The following is a 27,496-nucleotide window of genomic DNA, read 5'->3' on the forward strand; positions in this document are numbered from 1 at the left end:
ACAGCTTTGTTTTGAAATGTTTCAACTTTAGTCCCAAAATATTTTGATTTACAATTTTATTCTCAAAATGTTGTAGCTTTTTTTTTTTTTTTGGTTAAATATTACCAGTTTATTTTCAAAATGTCAAGACTTTCATTTTAGAATATTACAACTTTATTCTTAAAATTTATTACCTCAGTTGTGAAAAATCATGATTTTATTTCCAAAATATGACAACTTTATTTTCAAAATGTTACAACTTTATTCTAAAAGTGTTTCTGTATGTGCAGCCAGAAAAAATGAAGTGTGTGTTTCGTGTTCGGCGTTGAGCGTCAGAGTGAGGCGTGCGTCCTGACTGTCAGAGCTCCGTGGTGGTTCCTGGCTGAGAGGCGGAGCAGTCGGTCTCTCAGCGGTCGTCCTCTGACTGACGGCCAATCACAGCTGTTGTCCAAGAAGAAGACTCCTCCTTCCACCTCTGCAGCCAGAGCTCTCAGCCAATCACTGGTCTGTGTTAGGTAGACTGCCTGGTGAAGCCCCGCCTCCTTGAGGTGGTCAGTGTGCGTGAGAACAAGTAAAGCGTGACGACGCCATTCTGGACCAAAGAGAGTCTGAACACACACACACACAAAATACACAAAATCACACACGTTACAGTCCGTGTGTGTGTGTGTGTGTGTGTGTGTGTGTGTGTGTGTGCATGTGTGTGCGTGTGTGTGTGTGTACCTCCACATGCTCCTCCAGATGTGTGTTGGCGTGTTGCAGGTCAGCTCTCACAACCAGCACCAGTACGTGCACGCCCTTGGGGCAGAGCTCGCACACGCTCTGTGGGCGGGGCATCACAGGGGGCGTGTCCACCACTCTCAATGTGAGGTCAGACTCCGCCCCCTGTCTTCTGAAATACCTCTGGAAGTTTCGGCTGAGGAGCTGGCACTCTGTCGTCATGGAAACGTCGGAAATGCGGGCACCTGTTTGGAATTCCTCTCCACCTGCCGAACGTATCGATATACAAATAAATTATTTACCTGAAAAGAAAAACATTAATGAAAAGTGAATGAAGATAATTCACCATATTTAACTATAAGCTGACACTCACTTGATAAAATAAGTTAAAAAACATGTTTCTTAACTCATTAGCCACCATGAGGCAACAGCTTATGTTAGCATTCAACCGCTTCCTAGCTAACAGTACCATTTAATAGTGTCACATGATACTTTAAAATATCAAAAAGGTGAAAAGTAACAGACTTTCTGGACACGTTTATTTAAGCCTGTAAGTTAAAACGCACTGAATGTAATCAAGCCAATGTAGGCTAATGTTAGCATTAGCCGTCCTGCTGTGTCTTCACCCACTATGTGACATTATTCTCACTGGAACACAGATTATCGTGTCGTGTTCATACAGATTACAGCCGATACGAAAGTCTTTTAGTCTGAGAAGCAGAAATGTTAAAATGTTAAATGTTATTTTGCTCTTAGCTAACAGACTGGTAACCTTGTTTTAGCTTTATGCTACTTACTTGGACACAGACTGTTACTTCCAGGCTTAGTCTTAAATAAATGGATCTAAAATTAATTTACGATTAATTTATGTTTTTTCCCAGGTATCATCTAACACTACAACATGGTACTGTTAGCTAACGGTGGATGCTAACGGTTGTACGTTTATATGACTAATGATCTGGAACACAGCAGTCCCACTCTGAGGAAAACGCTCTGCTGTGTGAATTCTGTGAATCAGAAGAACTACTGACCAATCAGAGCGTTCCCCACAGAGCTCCTCCCACTCTGCCTGTCACCTAGCAACAGCACATTCAGGGCCAGCACCTCCCGCTCGGGGTCGGGTTGTCGTCTCCAGCCGCTGAGGATTCTGAACACGTCGTTGCCATAGCGACTGCTGAGCGACATCTCAGGATATGATGGAACTAAAATGAACAACAAAATGTTTCACAACCAAAATTTTACTTATGAAAACTTATTCTGAAATACTTTTACTACACTACTATAATTTTATACTATTTTCTAAATATTATCTACAAAATTTTAAAGACAGAAAAGTTCTAAAACATGTTTTGCAGGTTGGAATAAAAGCTTTTTAAATTTATTTTAATGGCTAATACAAGTACAGATGTTTTTTAAAATCTAAAATAAAGATAATTTATTGTTGACAAAAAGTCAAACCTGTTGTTTACCACATATATACATTAAGCTTGGAAATCCCTTTAAAGATGTGAAAGTCAAACATTTATCTGATTTCTTTTACTCCCTGTGTCCATGTGAACAGCGTAACGCGAATTAACACTTTAAAAAATAAAATCAACATTTTATTTAAATATTTAAGTTCACAACATCAAAACTCTACGATCAGCAGAATGTACAGAGGTGAGTCTTACCTGCTTCACCTGACCAGGAGAGACAAACACTGAAACATTTCCTGGACTCGTCGATATGGGAGGTTCAGTGTGTGTGTGTGTGTGTGTGTGTGTGTGTGTGTTGTTGCTGGTTAAATAATAACTCCTGTCCATCTGTCTCTCACTGTAGTTTTATTACAGCAGGCTGTAAAACTGGCAACTTATCTCTGCAGCTTAAAGGGGAAGTGTAGTGTGTGTGTGTGTTTGTGTGTGTGTGTGTGTGTGCGTGTGTTTGTGTGTGTGTGTGTGTGTGTGTTTTCACGTGATGTTAAAGAAACAGTTACTAGCAGTGAATCAGTTTTGTGTTACTTACTGTGCAGCTACAGAGGGACTTGATTGGCGTTTACAGCAGCCAATAGCAGTGAATGTGATCCATGAATGTAACACTAAGAAGAAAAACGGTCATATTAACTCTAAACTAAGCCTGAGTCACTGCCAACAGAGCTAACAGCAGTTACCCGGGTCTAACCGAGCCAAAGTTACCTAACTGCAGGGTTCAGGTGGAGCATTACATCCTGTCTGCCTGGTAAACAAACAGCTACCTTTAGCACTGGATTTAGCTAAATTCATAAACTATATGATCCACAAACCTTATAGCCTGACCGGACTGATCAGATTTAGCCATGCATTATGTTTACTGCGAGATCAAAGTCTGTTTTTAATGTTGTGTTATAGTGTTCGGAGAACCCTGAAACTGTTTTCTGCAGTCGTGTCTAGAGGGGAACCCTTGATTTAAGAAACTCTTGCAGGATTTATGCATGTTGCTCCTTCATTGCGAAATTGCACAAATGTTAAAATGTTCACTCTTGCGATTGGCTGAGGCCTAACAGCCCCCGTTATCCTGAGGCTAAGTGCAGTGTGAAAAGCTCTAATATCGAAATACATTAGCAACTATGACATAAAACTAAAACCAAATCACAGAGAAACAGCCAACTGGACAGCAAAAACAAGAGACACAGAACAAACTCTAACTATGTGAACAGAACAACAGCTAATCCGAAAGTAATGGAAAGTAATCAAGTTACTGACTACATGTTTTAACAGGTAACTGTATCAGAATACATTTTTAAAGTAACCCTGCCTGGGTTGGACTCGTCTCACTCTTTAACCTAACAATGATGTCAATCTTTTCTTTTCATCTTTTCTAATAGAACTGTACGTACATCTGTTTACATTAACATTCCTGATCAGGAGTTTAGAAGATTTTAAGCATCATATTCTGGTTTCAGACACAGAGGGGAAAATGTTGCTGCAAATAACCAAGAAAAAAGTGAAAAAAATGAAAAAATATGCATTAAAATGCAAGAAGCAACAAGTTCAGGGTATCAGAAACCTTGATAGTGTTTGAGTCACGCACACATGAACAACACTGAAACCAGGATCAAAGTGAACTGTGAAAGTCCTGCAGAATAAAAGACGGGACAGGTTGAGACGTTTTACTTCAACTAAAACTGGTCCTCTGGAGTCCAGAACCAATCGGAGTGTTTGGTGATTTAAATACGTTAAGAACAAGCAAAAAGAATTGATTTTACTAATGGAGTTTGGTTAGTATGGAGAGTTATAACTGGTTACGTAATGATGGTTTCAGAAAAGTCGACATAAAGTAGTGAAAATATTATAAATATAAACTGATTGATTTTTTTTAGGTGTCTACAATAAATGTTACTGCTGCTACACTCCTGTTGGTACTTAACATTTTATGTTGCTTCCACTTTGATTTTATGTTATTATATTGTATTTTATGTATCTTCTTATTTAATTTAATTTAATTTTACTTTTTATTACACAGCTATAATTACTTTGCAGAATACTATTTTATTTAATTTATTTTATCTTGATTTTGTTCTTTCAAGAAAAGTATTTCATTTTTTTTTGTATATATTCAAATTTTTAGTACATTTTTGCTGCAACACTGTAAAAATGTTGAGAGAATTTCCAGCTAAACTTCTTCAGTAGATATCTGAGTAAATAAGTTTTGCCAACCAATAATCTTTAATTGAGATAAAATATAAAAAAAAATGTTCACAGTGAGCTGTGAACTTGATTTGTCATTATTTGGGTGAAAATAAATTAGTTAAATCGGAAAATATTAAATTATCCACCATCATTCACTTTCACTCAACTACTGAAGTTTACCTCAACAAGAGATTTAAATTCAACAAAAATTATTTGCTAAAACTTAAGAGTTTGAGTTGAACATTAAATTCAAAAATCTACTGAAATAAGTTGCCCTGAGTTTTCTCAGCTGTTTTTTACAGTGCAATACTCACTGTATTTTCACTTTAATGCAGTTTTTTTGAATGCAGGACCTTTAAGAGGTCTGAGTACTTCTTATACTAATCATAACATTATGTATAACTACATAATTTCAAGTAATATATGTTTACATACAAAACTGAAAATTAAAAGGGTCTTTTTCTCTTCTTCGGCTGGTATTTAAATGTTTCTTTGTGGATCCGTGTATTTGTGTTTCTAACTGAAAAATGACTCAGGATTTTAAAGTGAAATAACAAAACGATCTAAATCAAGTTTTTTTTTTTCCTCTTATTTTAAGTTTTTATGTTTCTTCAGGCTACAGCGACACGTTCAAGTTAAAAACACAGCTGACATCTTTCTTCCTCCCCGTTTCCCCCTCGCGCTCTGTATCGATGTGCTACAGGTGTGGGGGCGCGCGGGTATCGATGTGTGCGCGGGAAAAGGGCGGGGGGCGCGTGGCCGGAGCAGTGGGCGGACCCGGGCTCGCGCGTGGCGGTGGAAGCTGCCTATAAAGTGTCTCCGGACCGGGAACACCTTCACCTGTTCATCACTACGGTCAGACTGCAGCATCTTCTCCCGCTCACCTGAGACTCACGCGGCTTCATTTTCATTTTCTGGAACAAAACTGGGGATTTAACACAACAGCAGCAGCGACCGGATTAAATTTGTCACCATCTGGGTATTTTTTAAATGATATTTTAACGTCTTTCTGAGAAAAGGAGCTTCACTCAGCGAGTAACAGGTAAAATATGTCATTTTGTGTTTTTTCTTCTTTAATTTATGCTGCTTTAAGAACACACTACTTTTGTTTTCTAAAGAAACTTGATCAGCATATGAGCAGAACTTCCATCATGCACTGCGTGAAAAACTCTGCTCAGACTCTACTTTTTAAAATATATTGTTCAGAAAACATATGATAATAACTGGTGGTTCAACTTTATGTCTTGAGCATTTATTTGACTAAAAAGTGTGTGTGTGTGTGTGTGTGTGTGTGTGTGTGTGTGTGTGTGTGTTTTAATATTTACAAAATTTCCTCAACATGGCTTTTCAAATTCAGTAAACTTAAAATCCTTAGGCAGTCTGGACACTTTTAAATTCTTTTGTTTTTAAGTTTCTAATTTATTTTTACAGCATATAAGATGTTTCATATCTTATAAGATTATTATTATTTTTTTAAAAAATATTCACTGAGATTTTGAGGACATTTGTTCAAGTGGGATAAAGGCAGTAAAACTTCCCTTAAAGGCTGAATATTTGATTTTTCATGAGTATTTTTTGTCCCAGCAGCAGTCGTCATGGCGACCTGTCCGTTGGTGCTGATGGTGTGTGTCGCGCTCGTGCTCCTGGCGTGTTCCCGCGGCGGGGAGGCGCGTGTCAGACTGAACTCCATCAGGACGGTGATCCTGAAGGAGGGGCACGCGCTGCCGGTGAACCGGAGCACGTGGGAGCCGAGCCTGGACCTGACGGTGAGTCCGTGTCCTCTGTCTCCTCGTGTCTCTCAGTGAAATTCAAACAGTCTGAACTCTGAACTATAAAAGAATAATTATAAGCACTTTCATATATCTTCACATTTATTTGTTCATTTATGTCTGTAAATATATATAAATTGAGTAATTTATATACAAACAAATATATATTTTTTAAGTTATACAAATACATGTACAGAAATTAATGAACAAATAAATGCAAAAATAAATGAAAATGTTTAGAATTACTCTGCTATATTTATTTGTCCTTTATATAATTTTTTATTTATTCCTCTTTATATTTCTAAATGTTTTTTTGTTCTTTTTTTTTTTCCATCATTTGTTGCTCAGTTGGTTACATTCATCTGTTTCTCTGCAGCTCTACCAGTGCATGAGTGACCTGGAGTGCAGCGAGGGGAGCTACTGCCACGCCCCCACCAAAGGCCCCGCCCACTCACGCTGTCAGACCTGCCGCAGGAGGAAGAGGCGGTGCCATAGGGATGGCATGTGTTGCCCGGGCAACCGTTGCAGCAACAGTAAGATTAGCTGTTACGATCAGTGTGAAAACTCTGAGTATAAATATAACACGTCTGTCGTTTTGCAGGGTTGTCCAGAGAATATCAGAATAAAAATATTGTGTAACCGATGGTTACTAACTGAGAGCTGATAAAGGTCGATTTAGACGACTGCCAGATGAGCATTAAAAGGAAGAATCATCATTTTAACTTAAAAAATGTTTTGACTGATGTACTAGTGTGACATAATAATCTGATAATTGATGATCTAGCCTTTCACAAACTTGATTCACTAGAATAATTTTGATTTAGTATTTTAATTTTCTATATGTTCTGCAGAAATGATAATATAAACAGAGTACCAGAGTGATGTTCAGGTGCTCATTCGGTCCTTCTGTTCCTCCTTCAGATGTCTGCGTTACTGACGAGGACAGCTTCGTGTCTCAGAGGATCCCGGACTCAGACGGAGGGTTGAGTTCACTGTCGAAGAAGAAAGGATGGAGGAAGAAAGGAAGGATGGACGTCAAAGGGCCCTCCAGTAAAGGTATTACTTGAATTTTATGGACATAAATCACTTTATTTACGTTTAATTCATTTATCTGGAACATTTTATTTGGTTTTATTGAAATAAATAAATAAGTTTGTCTTGTCTCCAGGTCAGGTCGGGGATCCTTGTCTCCGCTCCTCCGACTGTTCGGACGGTCTGTGCTGCGCCCGTCACTTCTGGACTCGCATCTGCAAGCCGGTGTTGCGGGAGGGACAGGTTTGCACGCGACACCGTCGGAAGGGGAACCACGGCCTGGAGCTGTTCCAGCGCTGCCCCTGTGGTGACGGACTCAGCTGCAGAACTCTGCGAGAGCCCGGCACCCAGCCTTCATCGGCGTCGTCGTCTTTGCCGTCCCTGCTGGCGACGGCGAAGTCCAAGTTTGCGGCGTCCCCTTCCTCGTCTCGCCACTCCTCCCCCCACACCTCGCTGCTGTCATCATCCTCAAAGAAGTCGTCATCGTCAGCGGTGGCAAAGACTAGACTGCATGTGTGCCAGAAAAACTAAAGAAAGACAGACGGATGGAAAGACAGACAGAGGAAGAAAAGACTTCCTGTCTCTGCCAGTGACCGATCCTGCGGGAAACGAGAGGCAGAGAGTGAGACAGAGACAAACGGAGGGAGGGGTGAATAACCATACCTGTTTACACCTGTTTAGCCCCTCCTCCCTTAACTCCTCCAAACTGTCCCAGTGTCTCAATGCTAATTAGCATCCTGTCAGGCTGCATTCACACACAAACTCAGCGGGATGTGAAACTCTTTGTGGTTCAGATCTGGTTTCCTCCTGGGTGTCTAGACGAGCAGAAACTGCTTTGAAATCCGGTTTGACCCCATTTACACCAACAGACAAAGCATTAATATTAAAAACCTGATACATGCTGTAATGGCCTCCGGCAACCTTTGACGACCAATTGATAGCCAATCGCATGCTTTTATTTTGTTTATTTTTTATTTTATTTTTAACATATTTATTCAGATTTTCTAAATAAAAGTATCAAATTGAATTGAATTTGAAAAAACACATCGGTCCGATATGTTTAATCCTCAAACAAAGAAAGCGTTGTGCTAACTGGGAGATAGTTTTATTAATTTCAGTAACATAATGATATCTCATCTAAGGAGTGTCTTTAGTGTTCTTCACTTCAACACACTTATTCAGATTTTCTAAATAAAAGTCCTGAATTACACCGATAGAAGTTGATTTATTTTTGGCCAAGTTTCACTACGTCTATAAACTGATGTAACATTAATGGAAAGTGTAAAATGCTGAACACAACAAACCAAACACCATCATAAAATGCACAGAAATATTGAAAATCTGATACATTTGAGGACCCCAACAAGATCCAACGTGCTTTTATTTTGAAAAAACAAATTTCAGAAACTTTTTTTTTCTCCTCAAAAACGTGCTCATGTGGAGACAGTTCACTAACGTGCTACTGATTTCATCTTGGAGTGGCTTTATTCTACTTTATTTCAACATATTTATACAAATTTTAAAAATAAAAGTCCTGATAGAAGCAGATTCATTTCAGTCAAGTTACCAAAAATGAAGAATGTTCTTAAAATGCTGAACACAACAAACCAAACATCTTTATAGAAAGCAGGGAAATACTGAAACCTGATTCATGTTGTTATGATGGCTTCCAGCAGGTTCTGAGGACCCCATGTGCTTTTACTTTGAAAAAACACATTTCAGAAATGGTTCAGGACAAAACTTTGATCTCGAGATCAAAGTAAAATTTAAACCATTTTTTGATATTTGGTTTATTTATTCAGATTTTCAAAATTAAATTCCTGAATTTCACTGATAGAAGCAGATTTGTTTTGAAGATTTTAAAGATATTTCATGTTTTCAGTGAAATACCACACAAGGAGAAAGTTCTGATCACAACAAGACAAACACCCTGATAAAAAAAAAAAAAAAACCTGGAAAAATACAGACATGCTTTCAATTTACATGTATTTTCCTATTTTTATGTGATTATTTTGATCTGGTGAAGAAGCCACAGATGAATGAAAACGTCTCAGCCTGATAGTGAACTTAATTTTCCTTTAATTCTAGTTTTAGTTTCAAAGTGATAAACAGGTGATCTTTGTTTCTCTGAAACCTCCTGACACCCATTTGGAAACAAGCGAACTGGTCTCCAATAGAAACTCGTTCACGTCCCCGAACTGTGAAATGTCGCCTCGTTAAACCCCGAAAAGCTGAAACTTTAAGTCCCGAGGTTTGTCCTGTTTGGTTGCACTGTTGTTCTTGTGATAGAGTTATTTTTCTATACCTGTATATTTTGGATAAATGTGGGTATAATTATTTCCCTGTTTGTTTATTTCCACCACTTTGAGAAGGAATATTTCTGTCAAACAATCACTAATCTGTGTTTTTATGATTAAATGGATTCCCAACATGTCTGCTGCTGTTGTTGTTGTTTTTAAATGAAAACATTTGTGTGGAGTGTTCAGGTGTCCACGTACTTTTGGCCATGTTGTGCAGGTTAATTAGATTGATTAAGATGTTTGTTCTGCTCTTTTAAGATATTTATTTTACTTAAATAAAAGCTCTCAGGATGAAACTAGAGGGTGCAGATATTTAAAATTTAAGGCCATCCTCAGTGTTTGAGGCCTCAGCGGAGAGTAAAGTTTGAGTTTTGGGTTTTTTAAAAGCTTTAATATCTGATGTTGCCTCAGACAAAAGAAGAAATTTAATCAGATAGGATTTAATGATGAAATTGAGACTCTAGTTTAAGATAATCTGATGAGTTTTAAGGCCCTGCATTTGTAAAACTGACTTTTTAATGACCCTCGGACGCAGCTGTCCTCAGTTTTGTCGGACTGTGTGTTTTTTGTTACGGGATGAGGACAGAAATCACCTGTTATCCTCCTGACAGACATTTAAATCAGAAAACACTTTAAAGATCTGGGTCTGAGCTTTCACCGTGTGCTCATAAATAACTTTTATCTGCACAGATGGAATCATTTCCCCGTGTCTCTGCAGGCCTGTGGGCACGTCTTTTCCTCTTCGTTAATCTCATCACCGCCCACCAGTGCAGGAAAAACATCCACGGCCTGGATTTCACATACATGAGCTCTGACATTACTGCAACGTTTGGTCAAAAACAGGAGCTGGAGGTAAAAAATAAACATCAGATCTTTAATCAAACGCTGCTGTTAAGTGGAGGAATGCTAATGTAATACGTACTAATCAGCTTCAGGTTGTATCAGAGCAGAATAATAACTAGCCAACTAGTAGGTACTGACTGATGTATCTCGCATTTTATGGACATTGGCTATCAGTAAATAAATAAAACAAAGAATGAGGAAGGATGTAACAAGACGGAAAACAACATAAAAGATAGCTCACGCCTGGTGTTTTGCTAACTTTAGGTGCCTTAAAATGTGACCATAAGCTGCTTTTCTGGGAAAAAGAGAAAATCTGAGGCACTAAGTTTCCTCAACTGTCACTGAAGCACAAAGCAAAAAGGGGCGGGACTTAGGGAGGGTCTATAAATAAGTACCTCATACAACCACACTTCAAAAAATGTGGACTATCCCTTTAAATCAAGGAAGCGCTGTTTCAGAAGTTACCCTGAACTGTTATTGTTGGAAGCATCATATGTAACGAGGTGATTTTATGCATTTGAATCACAGTGAGGTCAGTTCTGCAGAACGTTCGCAGAACGTGACATCAGTGTTTTTCTTAATGACCATATATGGTCATTTTTCTGTTTCCTGAAACCTTCCGAGAATTGATTTGGATCTTCTGACATAGTGAGGAGAGAATGTGTGTTTGTTCCCTCTTCTTCTTCTGTGGTTGGTAGCTGTTGGGCATCACTGTCCTTAGTTTGGTTATGGTTGTTATAAAGATAAGACACACACACACACACACACACACACACACACACACACACAGACACTCTGTCGTTTACATGCTGATGACACTCTTCCATCCGTGTTCCCCAGTTTCCCAGCTGCTGCATGCTCAGTATAGATCAGTGACACACACACACACACACACACACACACACACACACACACACACACACACACACACACACACACTTATCTGCATTAACGTCAGCGTGTTTCCTCGTTTCCTTGATGTCACAGTTTAGTTGCACACACCCAGTTTTCCTTGTTGTTCTGATGATCTAAATGATAAAATAAAAAATGTTTTTGCTCTCAGTCCTTCGCCGTTTTCACACAGCGGCCATTTTGTCCCAGTTAAGGTCGTATAAACGTAAAGAACCTGATGAATCGTTATCATGATTCTTCAGCAACTGGAAATATAACAGAGTGAAATTCTGGAGGGACATCAGGTCAAATTTAAAGATAAAACATGTTCCATAAATCAGAGACATGAGCTAACATTAGCATTAATCACCTCCTAGCTAACGTTATCGTTACACCATACGACAGGAAAAGCTTATTCATTCTGAAGTATCATTGCATTATTTATTATAAGCCTGAAAGTAAAACACACTGGATGTAATCAAGCAGCCATGTTGGCTAACATTAACGTTAGCTGGTTAACTTAACCAAGACAGTTAGCGTTAGCCGACGTTACACGCTGGATTAACTCCAGTGTGTTTTACTTCCAAGCTTAGCATCAAATAAAATATTCATAATTAATCTACAGTTTTCGTGTTCTGTTGTGTATCAAACAGTAATGCTAAGTGGTTGAATGCTAACGTTAGCTATTGTGTAACGGTAGCTAACAGGTAATCAAATGTGCTGTTTCGGGGCTGACATCAGTTTTCAGTAGACTTAATATTTCATAATTACTAATTACGTACAGATTGTATCAGAGCAAAACACTAACTTAGTAAGTAACGATTGACGTAGATTAGTTAGCTAGCATTTTGTTTACATCGGCTATCAGGAAGTAAGTAGAACGAAAAATGACGTAACAAGACAAAAAATACGTAACAACAACATTGGAGGTATAATAAGACCAAAAAACTGCTTAGACGTACCAAAACAAAAAAGTAACAAGATGAAAAAGACGTAACAACACTAAAAACTACGAAACATGAAGCATAAAAATGGCTCATCGAGACCAAAAAGACACAAGATGAGACAGACGAGCGACGGACGCTCGACTGGAGGAAAGTTGAGGTTCAATTGTCCTTCAGAGGACGACTTTTTACTTTTATACTCGCTTACAAGTATTTGTAAATGTGTGTGTTTGTAATAAAACCCACGGCCTCACACACTGAGGGGACAGAGAAGACGTCCACATGCTGCTGATGATAATCTGAGTGTGTGTGTGTGTGTGTGTGTGTGTGTGTGCAGTCAGTTCATAATAATAATAAGTGCCTCAGATGGTATCTGCTCCGTGTGGTTTCAGACTGTCAGGATAAACTGTGAGCAGATGATGATGTTTCGCTCTGCAGTCGCCGGAGGCACGCACACTTCAAATCAAACTTTATTTTACACAGAGGACGCTGACGGAGCTGCTTCACATTCACACTGCTGAGGTGGAGCAGCAGGTTTTTATTATCCACCTTCTGCTGTAAACACACACAGACGTCACAGACACACGGAGAAAACATCCACAGAGGACAGACAACACAACGCCTTCTGTACGGTACGAGAACGACAGGACAACAAAACAAGGCACGCGTGATGATGCGTTGCTATGGTGACGTGTTATTGTTGGACGTGTCCACACGGTCTGTACTACAGCAGAAATACAGATGCTTGTTTAAAGTGGAAGTACTGATTCAACCTGTGTACTGCAGTAAAGTGGGAGCGAAAATAAGTAAAGTACCTGAAAACAAAGTTGTGATAATGTTTTAAGATTAATGATGGAGATTAATTAATTAATTATAACTGTTATTAGAGCACAGAACAAAAAGGGGTGGGGTTTATGACATATTAATTATGACATCATCATCCTCATAATGAACAATATTCTCATGTTATAACTATGAAATCCAAAAAGTTTGGTGGAATGTTCACACACACACACACACACACACACACACACACACACACACACACACACACACTCTTTACATATTCTTCTATCTTGATGATAATTAAACTGTCGACCTTTCAATCTGTAACTTTTAACCTTTACACACTCACGACACCTGCGTGTGTGTTTGTGTGTTTTAATTGTGCCGATAGAATCAGAGCTGCGCTCATCGATGACAGATAACACACACACACACACACACACACACTGAAAACAACACACACAACAGTAATGATGAGATCATTCAAGAAACACACACACATTGGCCTTCAGATAAATGTGTGTAAGACAGGAAGTGAGATTTGGATGGAAACACACACAGTCATATTATGTCATCAGCATCATATTCACACCTGACTACCTGAGCTCGCTCTCTCTCTCTCTCTCGCTCTCTCTCTCTCTCTCTCTCTCCCTCTCTCTCTCTCTGTGTGTGTGTGTGCAGATAACAGACAGAACTGACCCTGACTGACAGGACAACAGCTCCACCCTGAGGTCAACATGTGCACCTGCAGCTGCTTCCTGTATGACAGTGAAGAGTGATATTACTATGTTACGTCATTGTCATTTGCAGAGTGACGACAGTAAAGCGGTCAGTTGTTATTATTATAATAAGTCATATGTTCACTGTTTTCCTGTGAAACTCCAGCAGAGTTCTGTGGACTAAAAAACTAAACCCGCCCTTCAACCAGCATGAAGGAGCAGATAATGACTGAAGTTTAACTTTTGGGTGAACTGTCTCTTTAAATAAAGTTTATTCATCACTAAATGCGTGGTTGATTATGGTTGCAAATTATATTTGCAGTTCCAAAATTCATGATAAATGCATCTTTCTGCAGCTCCAGAAGAAAAAAATAAATACTAACGTGTATTAAATATAAGTGTAGTGACGTAAAAACCTAATCGAAGCTCATTCTGTTAATATTTTTAGAAAACAGTCGCCGCAGCGCGAGGCGTTTACAGAGCGACGTGAACCACGTGACTGACTTCACACGGTTATTTTACCGCGTGCCTTTATGACACGCCTTCGTCATTACTGTCCAATGAGTTTCTGGTAAACTGTGAGCGCGAGTTCTCTTCAACTGAACCGTTTACAGGAAATCCTTCCGCCAGAAGCACCGCGGAGCAACACGGTGAGTTTAACATCCACACTGTCTGATTATGTTGGATTAATTTAAAATGTGACGTTTCTCTGCTGTTATTTACATTTCATACATTTAACGTGTCGGACGATGTTTACGTGTAAACACGGACGGAGCGCTTTGACTCTCACTTCCGGCCACAGACACAAAAAAGATCAGATAAAATGATCCTTTATTAGTCACATAACGGAGAAATCTGCAGCGTTTGAGCAGAAGAAGTAGAAAGAATCGTCAATAAAAATAATAAATGCAGTGAAAAATCAAAAACAACAATTTAAACAACAAAAGCCTTTCAAATAATAAAGTTAATTCATCTAATGTTCAATGTTTAAGTTTAGTCATTTATTTAAAAAATATATAGTTATGTCTCATTCATATTTACATTAACTTTACATTACTGGAATCGTAAATATAGATATCTTTAAAAAAATCAAATTAATATCATTCACCTAAATATGATGTAATTCATTGGTGTGACTGCAGCACAAAACACTTTTATTTTTAAAATCTGTGTTCTTCCTGGGTTAAGAGCTCATTCGAGGTTAGATTTAGTTGGGTTTTTTTTGTTTGTTTGAAATGTTGTAATTTAATTTAATTTTTCATGAAGGTTTTCTTCCATCACTGATGTTTCTCATCTCAGAGCCACGAGGATAAAAAACTGAACAGTTTTAAATAGTTTTTTATTTGATTTGGAGACGAGACGCATTTGAATCTACTAATATTTATATTCTAATAAGATAAAATTGGAATTTTAAATATAAGAGGTAATATACTGCAGCAGAAAAACGTGTAAACAGGCAGAGCACACGGACATACGCCTGTGTGCGCCGCCAGTCTTCACGTGTTTGGACCTATTTTTCAACGGGTGATCAATCTGGCAATAACTTTTCCACTAAATGTCAGAAAATGATGAAAAATTGGTCCCGTCACAATCTTGTCAATTGAAAATTAGATGTAAACATGAAAACAGGTGGAGCACACGGACGCACTTGAGCCAGACGTCATTTTGAAACCAGACGTGTGTGTGTTTGTTTTCTTACTGTAAGTCAACACCAGAAACTGCAGAGGAATGTTTCGCCTCTCTGTGTGTCTTCAAACAGGAAGCAGGAAGCAGGAAGCAGGTCACTGCTGCGTCACTGTCTGAACGGAAACCAAACTCTGTGTGAAGTGAAGTCAAGTTAGTTTTGTTTCTAACTGGCGTGTTTGTGCAGCAGAGTAAAAAGTTCTAATTTTAACTTCAGAAACAAATTAGAAGTTTATTGATGTAAACTGAAATTAAATACAGTTTAATCAATACGGAGATCTAAATTTAATATAAAATACACATGATAAAAAATACATTTGAGTTCTGTGGGAACTATTCAGTGTAAAAGAGGGAGAGAACCATTAACTTCTGGCTGCTCTGCATTCCTCAACAAAACATTACATTGTTTTCAAGCTATCAAAAACATTAGAATTTGTTATATTAATATACATTTACATGCAATATAAATGTTATATTCTGGCTAGCTAGCCAAAAAGATCGTTTGCAAAAAAGATAAAATGTTAAGTGACAACATTTGCTGTAGCTAGCTAAACTGTGCTAGTTAGCTAAAAAGTTAACAAATGTTAGATGGCTATATGTTTGTGTTTTTATATGTTTGTGTTTCCCTCTCAGACGACCTGAAGATGACTCTTTGTGTGGAGGAAGAGGAGGAAGCAGAAGAGTCTGCAGGATGGAGATGTGACCGGTCCATGGGACACCCGATAGCATTCAGTGCTGAACATGAACACGTTACAGTCACAAAGTAAGACCACTGATCTCAGTATGACCTGCAGAAACCTGCAGATGTTGTTTCTTATCTGTAATTTAAAATATATTTTTCTTCCAGGTGTTTCTGTCAGACAGCAGAGTCTGGTACGACTGACCCTCCTCCAGTCTCCAGCAGTGAAACTCAACCCTCCTGCACACAGTGAGATATTTTCATCAGACAGAAATGTTAAATTCTCAGTGTGATTCATATGAACTCTAAATTTCTCTCTCTGTTTTATTGGAAACATGAGTTGTGAAAGTGAATGAAGAAACTGGAACCAGCTGCCACATTAATAAAATCATCTTTCTGTAATGAATCACAGCAGGAAGAAGCAAAGCAACGCCCAAACATAACAACATTAAGTCCATATTTTCTGCTTCCTGCCTGTAATGGATGTAAAACCAGGACTGAACTTTACTGCCTCATCCTGGACTGATGATCAATAACATCTTTTTAGGAGAACACTGACTGTATGATTATATTTTGAAAGAGACAGTTAGCTCAGTAAATTAACAGTTGCTCAGAGTTAGAGGCCAAATGATACCGGATTTTTAGGGCTGAAACTAATTAGGGAGTGAAAAAAATCCAATATTGATATATTGATCGATATTCTTTATACAGAATATAATATACAGAATAAACATTTTTTGCAATTATCTCTGAAAAGTGGTTGACCTCTGATGAAGGATATTTTACAGTTTGAACATTAAATATCTTTGTTTCAGTTGTTTATTAATGTTTATTGTTTATTGAATATTGATGAATTTTAGTGAATATTTTGCAGATCATTACATTCTGTTTTTATTTCCATTTCACACAACTTTCAAACTTTTTTGAGAATTGTGGTTTGTATATATTTATCTTACCATCATTTCTTTTAACAAAACAGTTTTTAGCTAAAGTAAGTTTAAAACAATTAAATCCAGATTTAAAATTGAGCAGAGCTCTGTTGTACGATTAAATAAATCTCAGTTTAGTAAGTCCAAGTTTATTGATGTAAATTTCCTGATGTGACAATGTCTGTTAACCAGCTAAGAAGTTAAATTAGTGACATAATCAGTCTGTACTGGATCATGTCAGGAAAGGAACAAAGTATTAGTATTTGAAGTGTTTTCATGAGAAGGATTTGCCTTTGTTTCCACAGAGGGAGGATGAGGCATGTTGATGCTGAGGATGAGCTGCAGTCCTGCTGTGACCTCAGTCTGGTCTCTACCAGCTGTGGATGTCACGTGACCTCAGACTGGGACCAGTCTGGTCCACACTGTGAGAAACGATCCACGACAGGAGCTGGACTGGTGACCAGTCACACCAGTACCACTTTCTGTTGTTGTCACATTTTATCAGACAGCATGATTATTTAATGACAGAACAAAATATTTATCATATATTAATGTTTTCTGTATCACGACTGTGAGCAAACAAAGATGCAGGACATGAATAAGTATGAAGGTCAGTTTTAAGATGATTTCACACCGACCTGTTCAGAGATGTGGCTCTAAGATAAAGTGTGTTTGTTAAGTCTTAATCGTTCTTAAAACTTGTTTTGTTGCTTCTACCTTGATTGCAGATCAATGGGAAGCTTATAAGATCAGTTTGAGAAGGAGATGTGAACATGCGACTGAAGGAAGTGATGAAACAGGAAGTGAAACCCTCCTCAACAGGATCTACACTGAGCTCTACATCACAGAGGGACAGAGTGAAGAGGTTAATACCCAACATGAGGTGAGACAGCTGGAGACAACGTCCAAGAAGAAGACCCTCCATGAGACTCCAATCAAGTGCCAGGACATCTTTAAAGTCTTACCTGACCAACAGAGACGCATCAGAGTCGTTCTGACCAACGGCGTCGCTGGAGTTGGAAAAACCTTCTCAGTGCAGAAGTTCACTCTGGACTGGGCAGAGGGTTTGGAAAACCAAGATGTCAGTCTGCTGATTCTGCTTTCGTTCAGGGAGCTGAACTTGATCAAAGATGAGCAGTACAGTCTTCTCAGTCTGCTCCATGTTTTCCATCCAACATTACAGAAGGTCACAGCAGAGAAGCTGGCTGTCTGTAAACTTGTGTTCATCTTTGACGGCCTGGATGAAAGCAGACTTTCACTGGATTTCAACAACAGTCAGGTTGTGTCTGATGTCACACAGAAGTCATCAGTCAACGTGCTGCTGACAAACCTCATCAAGGGGAATCTGCTTCCCTCGGCTCTGGTCTGGATAACTTCCAGACCTGCAGCGGCCAATCAGATCCCTCCTTCATGTGTTGACAGGGTAACAGAAGTACGAGGCTTCACCGACGCCCAGAAGGAGGAGTACTTCAGGAGGAGGTCCAGTGATGAAGATCTGTCCAGCAGAATCATCTCACACATCAAGACATCCAGGAGCCTCCACATCATGTGTCTGATCCCAGTCTTCTGCTGGATCACTGCTACAGTTCTGGAGGACATGTTGACTACAGAGCAGAGAGGAGAGCTGCCCAAGACCCTGACTGACCTGTACTCACACTTCCTGCTGGTTCAGACAAAGAGGAAGAAGAAGAAGTACCATGAGGGACATGAGACGAGTCCACAGGAGCTGATGGAGGCTGACAGGGAAGTTCTTCTGAAGCTGGGGAGGCTGGCATTTGAACATCTGGAGGAAGGAAACATCATGTTCTACCAAGAAGACCTGGAGCGATGTGGTCTGGATGTCACAGAGGCCTCGGTGTACTCAGGAGTTTGTACAGAGATCTTCAAAAGAGAGAGTGTGATCTTCCACAAAACAGTCTACTGCTTTGTTCATCTGAGCGTTCAGGAGTTTCTGGCTGCAGTCTATATTTTTCATTGTCACACCAACAGGGACAATGACACACTGGAGACATTTCTGGGGAAATCCTGGGGTAGGTATCGTAGCTGTGAGCCATCTTTGGATATGTTGCTTAGTAAAGCCATGGATGAATCCTTGACAAGCAAAAACGGCCACCTGGACCTGTTTGTCCGCTTCCTTCATGGCCTTTCACTTGAGTCCAATCAGAAAGTCCTAGCAGGCCTTTTAGGTCGGACAGAAAACAGTCCAGAAAGCATCGAGCAAGTAATCCACAATCTAAAGCAGAAGAGCACCTACGACATCTCTCCGGACAGAAGCATCAACATCTTCCACTGTCTGATGGAGATGAACGACCGCTCAGTACATCAGGAGATCCTAAGGTATCTGAAGTCAGAGAACAGATCAGAGATGAACCTCTCTGAGATCCACTGCTCAGCTCTGGCCTACATGCTGGAGGTATCAGAGGAAGTCTTTGATATGCTGGACATGGCAACATTCAGGACATCCGAGGAAGGACAACTTAGACTGATCCCAGCTGTCAGGAACTGCAGAAAGGCTCGGTAAGTCCAGATTAAGAAAATATCTGATTGCAGCTGCATTACTACAGAACACCACTGTGGTAACCTTTTTCAGTAATCTGTTTCCATAAACAGGCACATAGAACCATCATAACGGTGCTTAAAGTTCTAGGTTCTACTGCTTTACAAATTCTATTCAGAAAAAATAGAAATCGGACCACTGAGTCTCAGCTTTGGTTCAATAATCACATTTTGTCTGTTACACTTTTAGGCTTTCCTGTGGTCGACTTTTTGACTCTCACTGTGAAGTCTTGGCCTCGGCTCTTCAGTCTGACCCGTCCCACCTGAGGGAACTGGACCTGAGTAACAACAAGCTGCAGGACTCCGGAGTGAAGCTGCTGTCTCATGGCCTCCAGAGTCCACACTGTAGACTGCAGACTCTCAGGTGGGACACAGTAATTTAATTAGTTCTGTGTTTATTGTGTGTTATATTTCCATAAATAAATTTGTGAAGCTTCTCAGTCATGCAGGTCACGGTTTACTGTAGCTAGAAATCAGAGGAAAAAGTGACAAATTTCTCCTTTTATCAAAAAGACTTTTTCAGTTCTTATATTCAAGAATCCAAAGCTCGTCCAGTTCCCTTCAACTCCTTCAAGCACTTCTAATTTTTTTGTGGTTGTTAAAGGAACCTCAGGTTAAAACATCTTTACATTTGATTCGGATGTAGCCAAATTGCCATGTGGCGTTCATTTCAGACCATTCAGTCCATATACAGCACTTTTCTGTTTCTGCCAGTTGTTCTGGCAATAAACTCAGTCAAAACCTGATATATTTATCCAATCAACCAACCTTAGACTCTATCTTTAGTCTGGTTGGATGAGGCTTTTCCAGTCTTGTTACCTGCGTGCTTTATTCTTTGCTCCTCATTCAGATTAAATGACTGCTGGCTGTCAGGGAGCTGCTGTTCTTTTCTTGGCTCAGCTCTGAAGTCCAACAGCACCTCTCTGACAGAGTTGGACCTGAGTAACAACAAATTACAGGACCCCGGAGTGAAGCTGCTGTCTGCTGGACTGGAGAGTCCACACTGTAGACTACAGACTTTGAGGTGGGACACCTTGATGTAATTAGTTGTGTGTTTATTAAGTGTTATGTTTACATAAATATATCTCTGAAGCTTCTAAGTCAAGTAGGTGACAGTTTACTGTAGGTAAAGGTACTGAATCAAAGTCAAATGGACTTTAGATTCTTACTCCTGTCATTTAAAAGAGTTCTCCGATTATTGTAATCAAGCCAACGTAACCAAATTTAGTTGAAATTAGTTGACAGTTTGTTCACATTCACTGCTAATTAACAAAACTTCAAATGCATGTAAAAATTGAAGCCTTTTTCTTTATTTAGTTTGAGGCACTGCAGTTTGTCAGAGAGCAGCTGTTCTTCTTTGGCCTCAGTCCTGAAGTCCAGCACCTCCCACCTGACAGAACTGGACCTGAGCTTTAACAAGCTGCGTGATTTAGGAGTGAAGCTGCTGTCTGCTGGACTGGAGATTCTACACTGTAAAATTAAGACTCTGAGGTCAGACACCTTTTATTTTTTATATTCCTTTTTTTTTATTAGTAGTAGTTATAGACATAACTTGTATAGTTATGATAAGGTCTTAGTGATAATTCTATTTCTGAGATCAGAGAAGGCGATGACACTAATTAACAGTTGCTAGCACTCATGGAAAGGTTCACAAGTAGGGGTTCTCCATTTAGAACCCACTCTGAAGGTTCTGTTCAGAACCTTTCTACCTGTCTAAGGGTGCTAACAGGAATCCTTGAAACCTTATTTTTATTGTCCAATTAAATGTATAATATGCAACATTTTCACATTAAAATGTCTAAAAGCTACCAGAACTGCGTTACATATTTTGTTGAATCACGTACGTTTCCCAAATGTTTCCAACTTTGTTCAAACTTGCTATGACTCCTGGGTAAACTTCACATGAGTGAGGAAGGAAGTCTGCAGTAACTTTTTGTTATTGTTTTATGGTGGAGAGACCCCTGGTGGCAGAAATTCCAGACTGTGCATTTAAGTGTTAATGTCATTAATTCCTTTTTGTCTTTTTCGTGATTTGTTCTGTATCTTAAACTTCCACGACTGGTGAGGTTATGGGATGTCTCAGACCATCTCCTCTGACTACATGTGCTGTTCTTTGTTCAGACTGAGTTTCTGCAGCCTGTCAGAGGTCAGCTGTAGTTTTTTGGCCTCGGCACTTCAGTCCAACCCGTCCCATCTGAGAGAGCTGGACCTGAGTAACAACAAGCTGCAGGAGTCAGGAGTTAAGCTGCTGACTGCTGGACTGGAAAGTCCACACTGGAGACTTGAGATTCTGAGGTCAGAGGTCAACAGAGATGCTCTGAAATCAATCACAGATCACACAGAGGCTCGTTGTGATCATCTGTTTATATTGACCTTGTTGTTGTTTTCTTCTCTACAGGCTGAAATAAACCTGAAATACAGCTGACCGCTCTGAAAGATGTGAGTATCGAGAAAGAGTTCTTAATTATTGAAATGTTGAATGATCGAACCTGGAGGGTCCTTTGTGAAACTGGAGCTGCAGATACATTTCTGCAGAGACGTAGAGGTGTGCAGTTAAAGGCTCACTGATGCTTCATTTATGTACGAAAATAGACCCGTCGATCAGTGGAACTGTCACTGCTCACATACTTAAGATAAGATACAAGATATGCCTTTGTTATAGAACAGGGAAATTTACAGTGTCACAGCAGCAAAGTGGTTAGCAAAAATATAAAGACGGTGACTTCCTGTTCGATGTGGCGTCTGGGCAACGCCATTTGACGAAATGTCACGATCGTCACAATACAGCATTATCAGCGTCTTAAGACTTTTCTAACCACGTTTGAACGAGGATCACGTCAAAGTATACAACATCTCAGTTCTCCTCACAGTACAGGAACGACTTTCCTCAGATTTAAGATCTCAGTTTTAATCTGAACATAAATTTATCTGAACATCCATCAGTTTACTGTAAACAGGAAGTGCTGACGGATAATTCAGCTCTGGTTTAACGGTGACGATTTGTCAGTCAGTTTCTGTATTTCTGTTCATATTTATATGACCCCCGTTTTCTCTTTCAGCTTCTGGAGAGGTTCTCCTAAAGAACACAGTCTTATCAACGTACGGAGGAGAACCCTCGACGTAGAACTCCTGGACGCTGAAAAAACAAAAGAATCTAAGAACCTTCTGTTGCATCTTCATTGCAGTGGATTTTGGATTTTCGAGAGACTTTGACTTTGACAGTTTCAGTTGTTGCACTGAGGACTTTGTGTTGCCATGGAGACACTTTAAAGGCAAAAAGCCTCTAACTTTTTTATTTTTATTAATTTTAAGCTAAATGGTTTCTTGAAGAACTTGAATGTCCTCATTTTCTAAAAATGTCCTCACTGTCCACAAATGACTTCAAATCTTTACGTCCTCACTTTTTAAAAATGTCTGAATTTAAAAGAAATGTTGCCACTTCACCAAAGATTTATCCACTTTCTTAAAATGTCCTCATGTTCTAAAATGTCCACACTGTCCCACAAACATCTTCACTTTTTTATTAATGTCAACTTCCACAGAATGTTTTCCTTTCTGCAAATTTCCTAGTTTTGAAAATGTCTTCACTTTATAAAAATGAGCTGTAGTCACTCTGTTAAAATGGCTTTTTTAAAAGACATCTGTCAAAAAATCCCTTTACTTTTTTAAATGTCCACGCATTAAAAAAAAAAGGTCTTCACTTTTCTTTTTATCTATAATTAAATGTCTTTTTTTATGAGGTCAAATATTTAAATTCCTTTGTCAGTCTGAGCAGCTTTAATTAATGAATTATGCTGATTTTTATAAAGTACTTTATATTTGTTCTCTGACACTGTGGTTGCTTGTTTGTTCACTTTTGTGGATTTTGTATTTTCTAATGTCTAATTCTTATTGAGGTGAGATTCTTTCTATAAGTTTTATTTTTTTATTTTTTTAAATATTCTCACTTTTTAAATGATGTCCTCTCTTTCTGTGATGTCCCCAAAACATTAAAGTTGTTTTCACTTTAAAAAATGTCTTCTTTCCTGGTGATGATGAAGATGGATTCTGTTTATTAAAGTCTATAAATGCTTATTTATGCGTACTGAACCTTTAATGTCCTTTAGTAGCTGCAAGTTTGGAGACACTTTATGATGTGTGTGAATGCATCACTTCCTGTGTGGGGACTGACTTCCTGTCAGAGAACAAACAGTGAAATTTGATCTGACTGAGGCAGGAGGGAGTTAAACTTCCTGCCATCAAACCTGTTTCTACTCGCCCGAAGCATTTCAAACATTTTTCACACTTTTCAACACTCAGTTCACCTCGTCAGTTCAGCTCTGCTGGTCGGTTCTCCATCAGTTCTGCCGGTCGGTTCTCCGTCTCGTCATGTTTGCCTCCAGATTTCTCTGCAGGTTCAGTTTCTGCTGCTCTCGATCTGCAGGACTGAGAGTTTTCACGGTGAGTTTGACGTTTGGAAAAGTTTAAACTTTTCAGATTTCAGGTGGTGAAAGAGTGAAGAGCTCAGAGAGAGACGGCAGAAACATGTACTCTAAAAAAAAAGATTCTTATCAGGTCTTTATTTGATCTAAAACTAAAAGAAAATCTTCCTTAAAGTGTCAAAAACAAACTTAGTTTACAGATCAACACATCAACATTTAAACAAAAACAACTTTGAGGAACATAAAACTACTTTTACTGAAAAAATAAACAGAGCATCAGTTTGTTACCATGTTAGTACTGTGTGTGTGTGTGTGTGTGTGTGTGTGTGATGTGTCATGACATGCAGCTGTAACACACACGTCTCTCTGTCTCTCAGTTCCGTTGTTTGTGTAACCACACCTTTTTTTATCTAGAACATGAGTCAGAGAACGCGTCCTGATCCGACTCGTCTGTTTCAGGTTTTAGCCAATAAAACAACTTCACACACAAAATCCAACAGGAAGTGTTTGACCTGTCCTAAGTCCCGCCCCTTTTTTCTCTGCGGTCCAATCACCAATGAGTTAGTTTGGCACCTGGTGGAACCTCAGTCAATTTTGTCCTTTTCCCGTTTCCTGTCCAGTCCGCTCTGTGCTTTTATTTCCTGCATTCTGGTGAATTTTGTTTTTTATACACCAGTTATTTCTTTTTTTCTGCATCAGTTTGTTTTTGTTCCATCAGTTTGTGAATCTGTGTCTCAGCTGAATGTTGACATTTTGTCCTTTGAGCGATCAGAAGACCAGAAAAGTAAAACATGTATATAAATAGTTTGATGTAAACAGGACTGATGTCTTTCTGTCTCTCAGTCCGGTCCGGTCTGGTCTGTCTGGTCTGTTTCCAGTTACAGCAGTCAGCCTCCGTCTAAAGGTAAACTCTGTCTTCTGTCTCTTCATTCACTTTAACAGCGACGTCTCAAAATGTCTCCAGACGTCTCCGTTAAAGGACCATTAATTCATTTTAATGTTTTAGGGAAAAATTAAATGCTCACATCAGCTTGCTTCTCTGTCTCTCTCTCTCTCTCTCTCTGTGTCTCTCTGTCTCTCTCTGTCTCTCTCTCTCTGTGTGTCTCTCTCTCTCTCTGTCTGTCTCTCTCTCTCTCTCTCTCAGATGCCTACCTTCAGTACAGCTTCGGTCGCCCCGTCCTCTCCGTCCGTCTCCCTGCAGGTCAGAAGTGTCGCTTCACTCTGACGCCCATGTTGACCACGGTGGGAGACCTGCTGCGAGACATCATAGCCAAAGACCCCGAGGTTCACACCGCCACGCTGCTCAATGGAGGTGACACACACACACACACACACACACACACACACACACACACACACACACAGGAAGTCAAAGTAATAAAGTGTCAGTAATTAAAAGTGTATTTATTTATTTTTTTAATGTTCTCACTTTATATAAATGTCTTCTAAACAGTTTACCTGTTTCCAAAAGTGTTCCTCTTGTCCACAAATGTCCTCAAGTCCCAAAAATGTCCTGATTGTCCAAACAGTTTTAACTTTCTACAAATGTCCTCACTTTTAACATATAAAACAGATTTAAGTACTAAACTTCACACACCAGTAAAAATGTAACATGAAATCAAACTAATGAACTGAATTTTCCTCCTCAGACGGACAGAGAGTCTCGTCCTGCACCTTCATGGAAACTGTTTTAAATAAAGATTTTCAGCTGGTCATCAATGATGTCACACACAACGTTCGCTCAGTTGGACAAGGTACAACCTGTGTGTGTGTGTGTGTGTGTGTGTGTGTGAAGGATGTGGTTAGCTTAGCTTAGCTTAGCATAAAGACTAGCTCGTTCACTCTGAACTTTAGACTCTTTGAAGTATTACTGTGTGTAGAATTTAAAGTTTTGCGTGTTTCCTCAGGCTCGTCTCACGAACACGTCTTGGGTCTGGACGATATGAAGTACGTCGTTCATCTTCTTCACTCGGCTCTGACTCTTCCTCAGCAGCAGCACGTCAAACACAGAGAGCTGATGATGAGACAGGAGCAGCTCAGACAGCAGCTGCAGCCGCTCGAGACGGTAAAACACCAAATACTACCACTACACAATACTACTACACAATACTACTACACATCAAACACTACTATCTACTTTACTTTTTATATATTTTGATATTTATTCGACTTTTATACATTTGTATGATATAATGCAGTAATATGAAGTAAAATGTGTGTGTGTGTGTGTGTGTGTGTGTGTGTGTGTGTGTGTGTGTAGGTGAGAGTCAAGCTGGCAAAAGAGGCGGAGACTAGAGCATCATTACTGGGGTGGGTGGGGCTTGCGTACCTGTCTCTGCAAGGAGGATTCCTGGGTTACCTCACCTGGTAATGAACACACACAGGTACGAAACACACAGTTCACTGCACTCAGGTATCCTCTAATCGTGTGTGTGTGCGTGTGTGTGTGTGTGTGTGTGTGTCGGCAGGTATGTGTTTGCCTGGGACGTCATGGAACCAGTCACCTACTTCATCTCCTACACCACCAGCATGATCTTCTTCGGTTACTACATCCTCACCAAACAGGCAGGACGTTTTGTGTTTTGTCTCTTTAAGGTTCCTTCTGTGTTCTAGATTACACGGACTACGTTCTGGTGGAGATCTAATAAGCCGTAAACCAAAACACGAATGTTCTGAACAGACGCAGGCGACACCAAGTTTAAATGAATGAATTTCAGATTTCTTCCACAAAAATGTAGATTTTTATGTTTATTATATTCTTGCAAAGTTAGCTGCATCTTCTAATGTTCTTAATAAATAAATAATGTGTGTGTGTGTGTGTGTGTGTGTGTGTGTGTGACAGGACTTCATCTGTGTGGGGGTGAAGGATCGTCAGTTCCTTCACTTCTTCCACCACAGAGCGTCTGGACAGAGATTCAACGTTCAGAAATACAACGAGCTGAGAGACGAGCTGACGAAGGTGAACGACACTGAAACCTTCAAAGATTTTTACACTTCAGATAAAACTGGACAAACATTTTTCAACATGACGCTTCACATTCATTAAACCCAGGAGCTGCTGCGTTTCCTAGTTTTCATTTTATTTGATTTTTGTCCAAATCAATTCTTTTCCAGCAAGCAAGTTAATATTCTAGTTAGCAATATTACTTCTTTCATAAACTCTCTCTCTCTCTCTCTCTCTCTCTCTCTCTCTCTCTCTGTGTGTGTGTGTGTGTGTGTGTGTGCAGGTGGAGGATGATCTCAGCAGGTTGAGGGGCTCCATTAAGCGTCCGGTTGATCAGACGCAGCCTCACAGAGACACCTGAGGGTTTATTTTTCTCTGACACTAAATGTCTTTTTTTTTTTTCTTTTTTTTTTTTTTTGCACATTTTTATACAGATGGTTTCTAAAACAAACAAATAAAAAAAAATGTTGATACTTCTGTCTTGGTCAGCTGTTTTTATTAAAGATGTCAAATAAAAATATTTTTTCCAAGTTCTTACCCTGTGACCCTGCAGTATTCTATGATTCTATTTTATTATTTTTTATTATATTAATATATTATATTATATTATATTATATTATATTATATTATATTATATATTCTGGTAAAAAGTCCAAC

At 39.2% G+C, this 27,496-nt stretch overlaps 3 protein-coding genes, 1 long non-coding RNA gene and 1 pseudogene across 7 annotated transcripts; 3 read left to right on the top strand and 2 right to left on the bottom strand.

Annotated features, from left to right (window-relative positions):
- Positions 1–78: 78 nt before the first annotated feature.
- LOC146305179 (GTPase IMAP family member GIMD1-like) lies at positions 79–7,122 on the bottom strand. 2 transcript variants are annotated; one of them, XM_084712126.1, is made up of 4 exons: positions 6,987–7,122; positions 1,731–1,901; positions 703–965; positions 79–587 (listed from the first exon to the last, which is right to left on the bottom strand). In XM_084712126.1, exons 2-4 carry the CDS (start codon positions 1,882–1,884, stop codon positions 312–314), a joined length of 693 nt encoding a protein of 230 aa, XP_084568252.1. In that variant the 5' UTR covers positions 1,885–1,901; positions 6,987–7,122; the 3' UTR covers positions 79–311. The 2 variants fall into 2 exon arrangements, with proteins under 2 accessions (XP_084568252.1, XP_084568254.1); XM_084712128.1 differs by lacking the exon at positions 6,987–7,122 and adding an exon at positions 2,370–3,488.
- Positions 4,423–9,575, top strand: LOC146305180 (dickkopf-related protein 2-like). Its single transcript, XM_084712109.1, has 5 exons — positions 4,423–5,385; positions 5,931–6,109; positions 6,489–6,645; positions 7,034–7,168; positions 7,281–9,575. The coding sequence occupies exons 2-5, from the start codon at positions 5,939–5,941 to the stop codon at positions 7,673–7,675; spliced, it is 858 nt and encodes a 285-aa protein (XP_084568235.1). The 5' UTR covers positions 4,423–5,385; positions 5,931–5,938; the 3' UTR covers positions 7,676–9,575.
- LOC146305181 (uncharacterized) lies at positions 7,608–25,507 on the bottom strand. Of its 2 annotated transcripts, XR_014769060.1 has the most exons (5): positions 25,354–25,507; positions 25,048–25,194; positions 23,779–23,899; positions 15,327–15,426; positions 7,609–7,743 (listed from the first exon to the last, which is right to left on the bottom strand). It is a non-coding gene; the product is annotated as an uncharacterized LOC146305181 (long non-coding RNA). The 2 variants fall into 2 exon arrangements; XR_014769061.1 differs by lacking the exon at positions 15,327–15,426 and having other exon boundaries at positions 7,608–7,743.
- LOC146305182 (protein NLRC3-like) lies at positions 16,020–23,303 on the top strand (annotated as a pseudogene). The gene is made up of 10 exons (XR_014769054.1): positions 16,020–16,073; positions 16,158–16,238; positions 17,224–19,095; positions 19,221–19,435; positions 19,665–19,838; positions 20,325–20,498; positions 20,792–20,965; positions 21,596–21,769; positions 21,873–21,913; positions 22,534–23,303. The product of XR_014769054.1 is annotated as a protein NLRC3-like (transcript).
- On the top strand, positions 23,779–27,406 carry LOC146305183 (calcium uniporter regulatory subunit MCUb, mitochondrial-like). Its single transcript, XM_084712086.1, has 9 exons — positions 23,779–23,914; positions 24,739–24,799; positions 25,040–25,207; positions 25,545–25,649; positions 25,803–25,960; positions 26,156–26,262; positions 26,364–26,460; positions 26,738–26,854; positions 27,123–27,406. Exons 1-9 carry the CDS (start codon positions 23,843–23,845, stop codon positions 27,198–27,200), a joined length of 963 nt encoding a protein of 320 aa, XP_084568212.1. The 5' UTR covers positions 23,779–23,842; the 3' UTR covers positions 27,201–27,406.
- Positions 27,407–27,496: the final 90 nt, after the last annotated feature.

The sequence above is a fragment of the Lutjanus erythropterus genome, chromosome 23 (genome assembly GCF_056507025.1).
Source record: "Lutjanus erythropterus isolate fLutEry1 chromosome 23, fLutEry1.hap2, whole genome shotgun sequence".
Lineage (NCBI taxonomy): Eukaryota > Metazoa > Chordata > Actinopteri > Lutjaniformes > Lutjanidae > Lutjanus > Lutjanus erythropterus.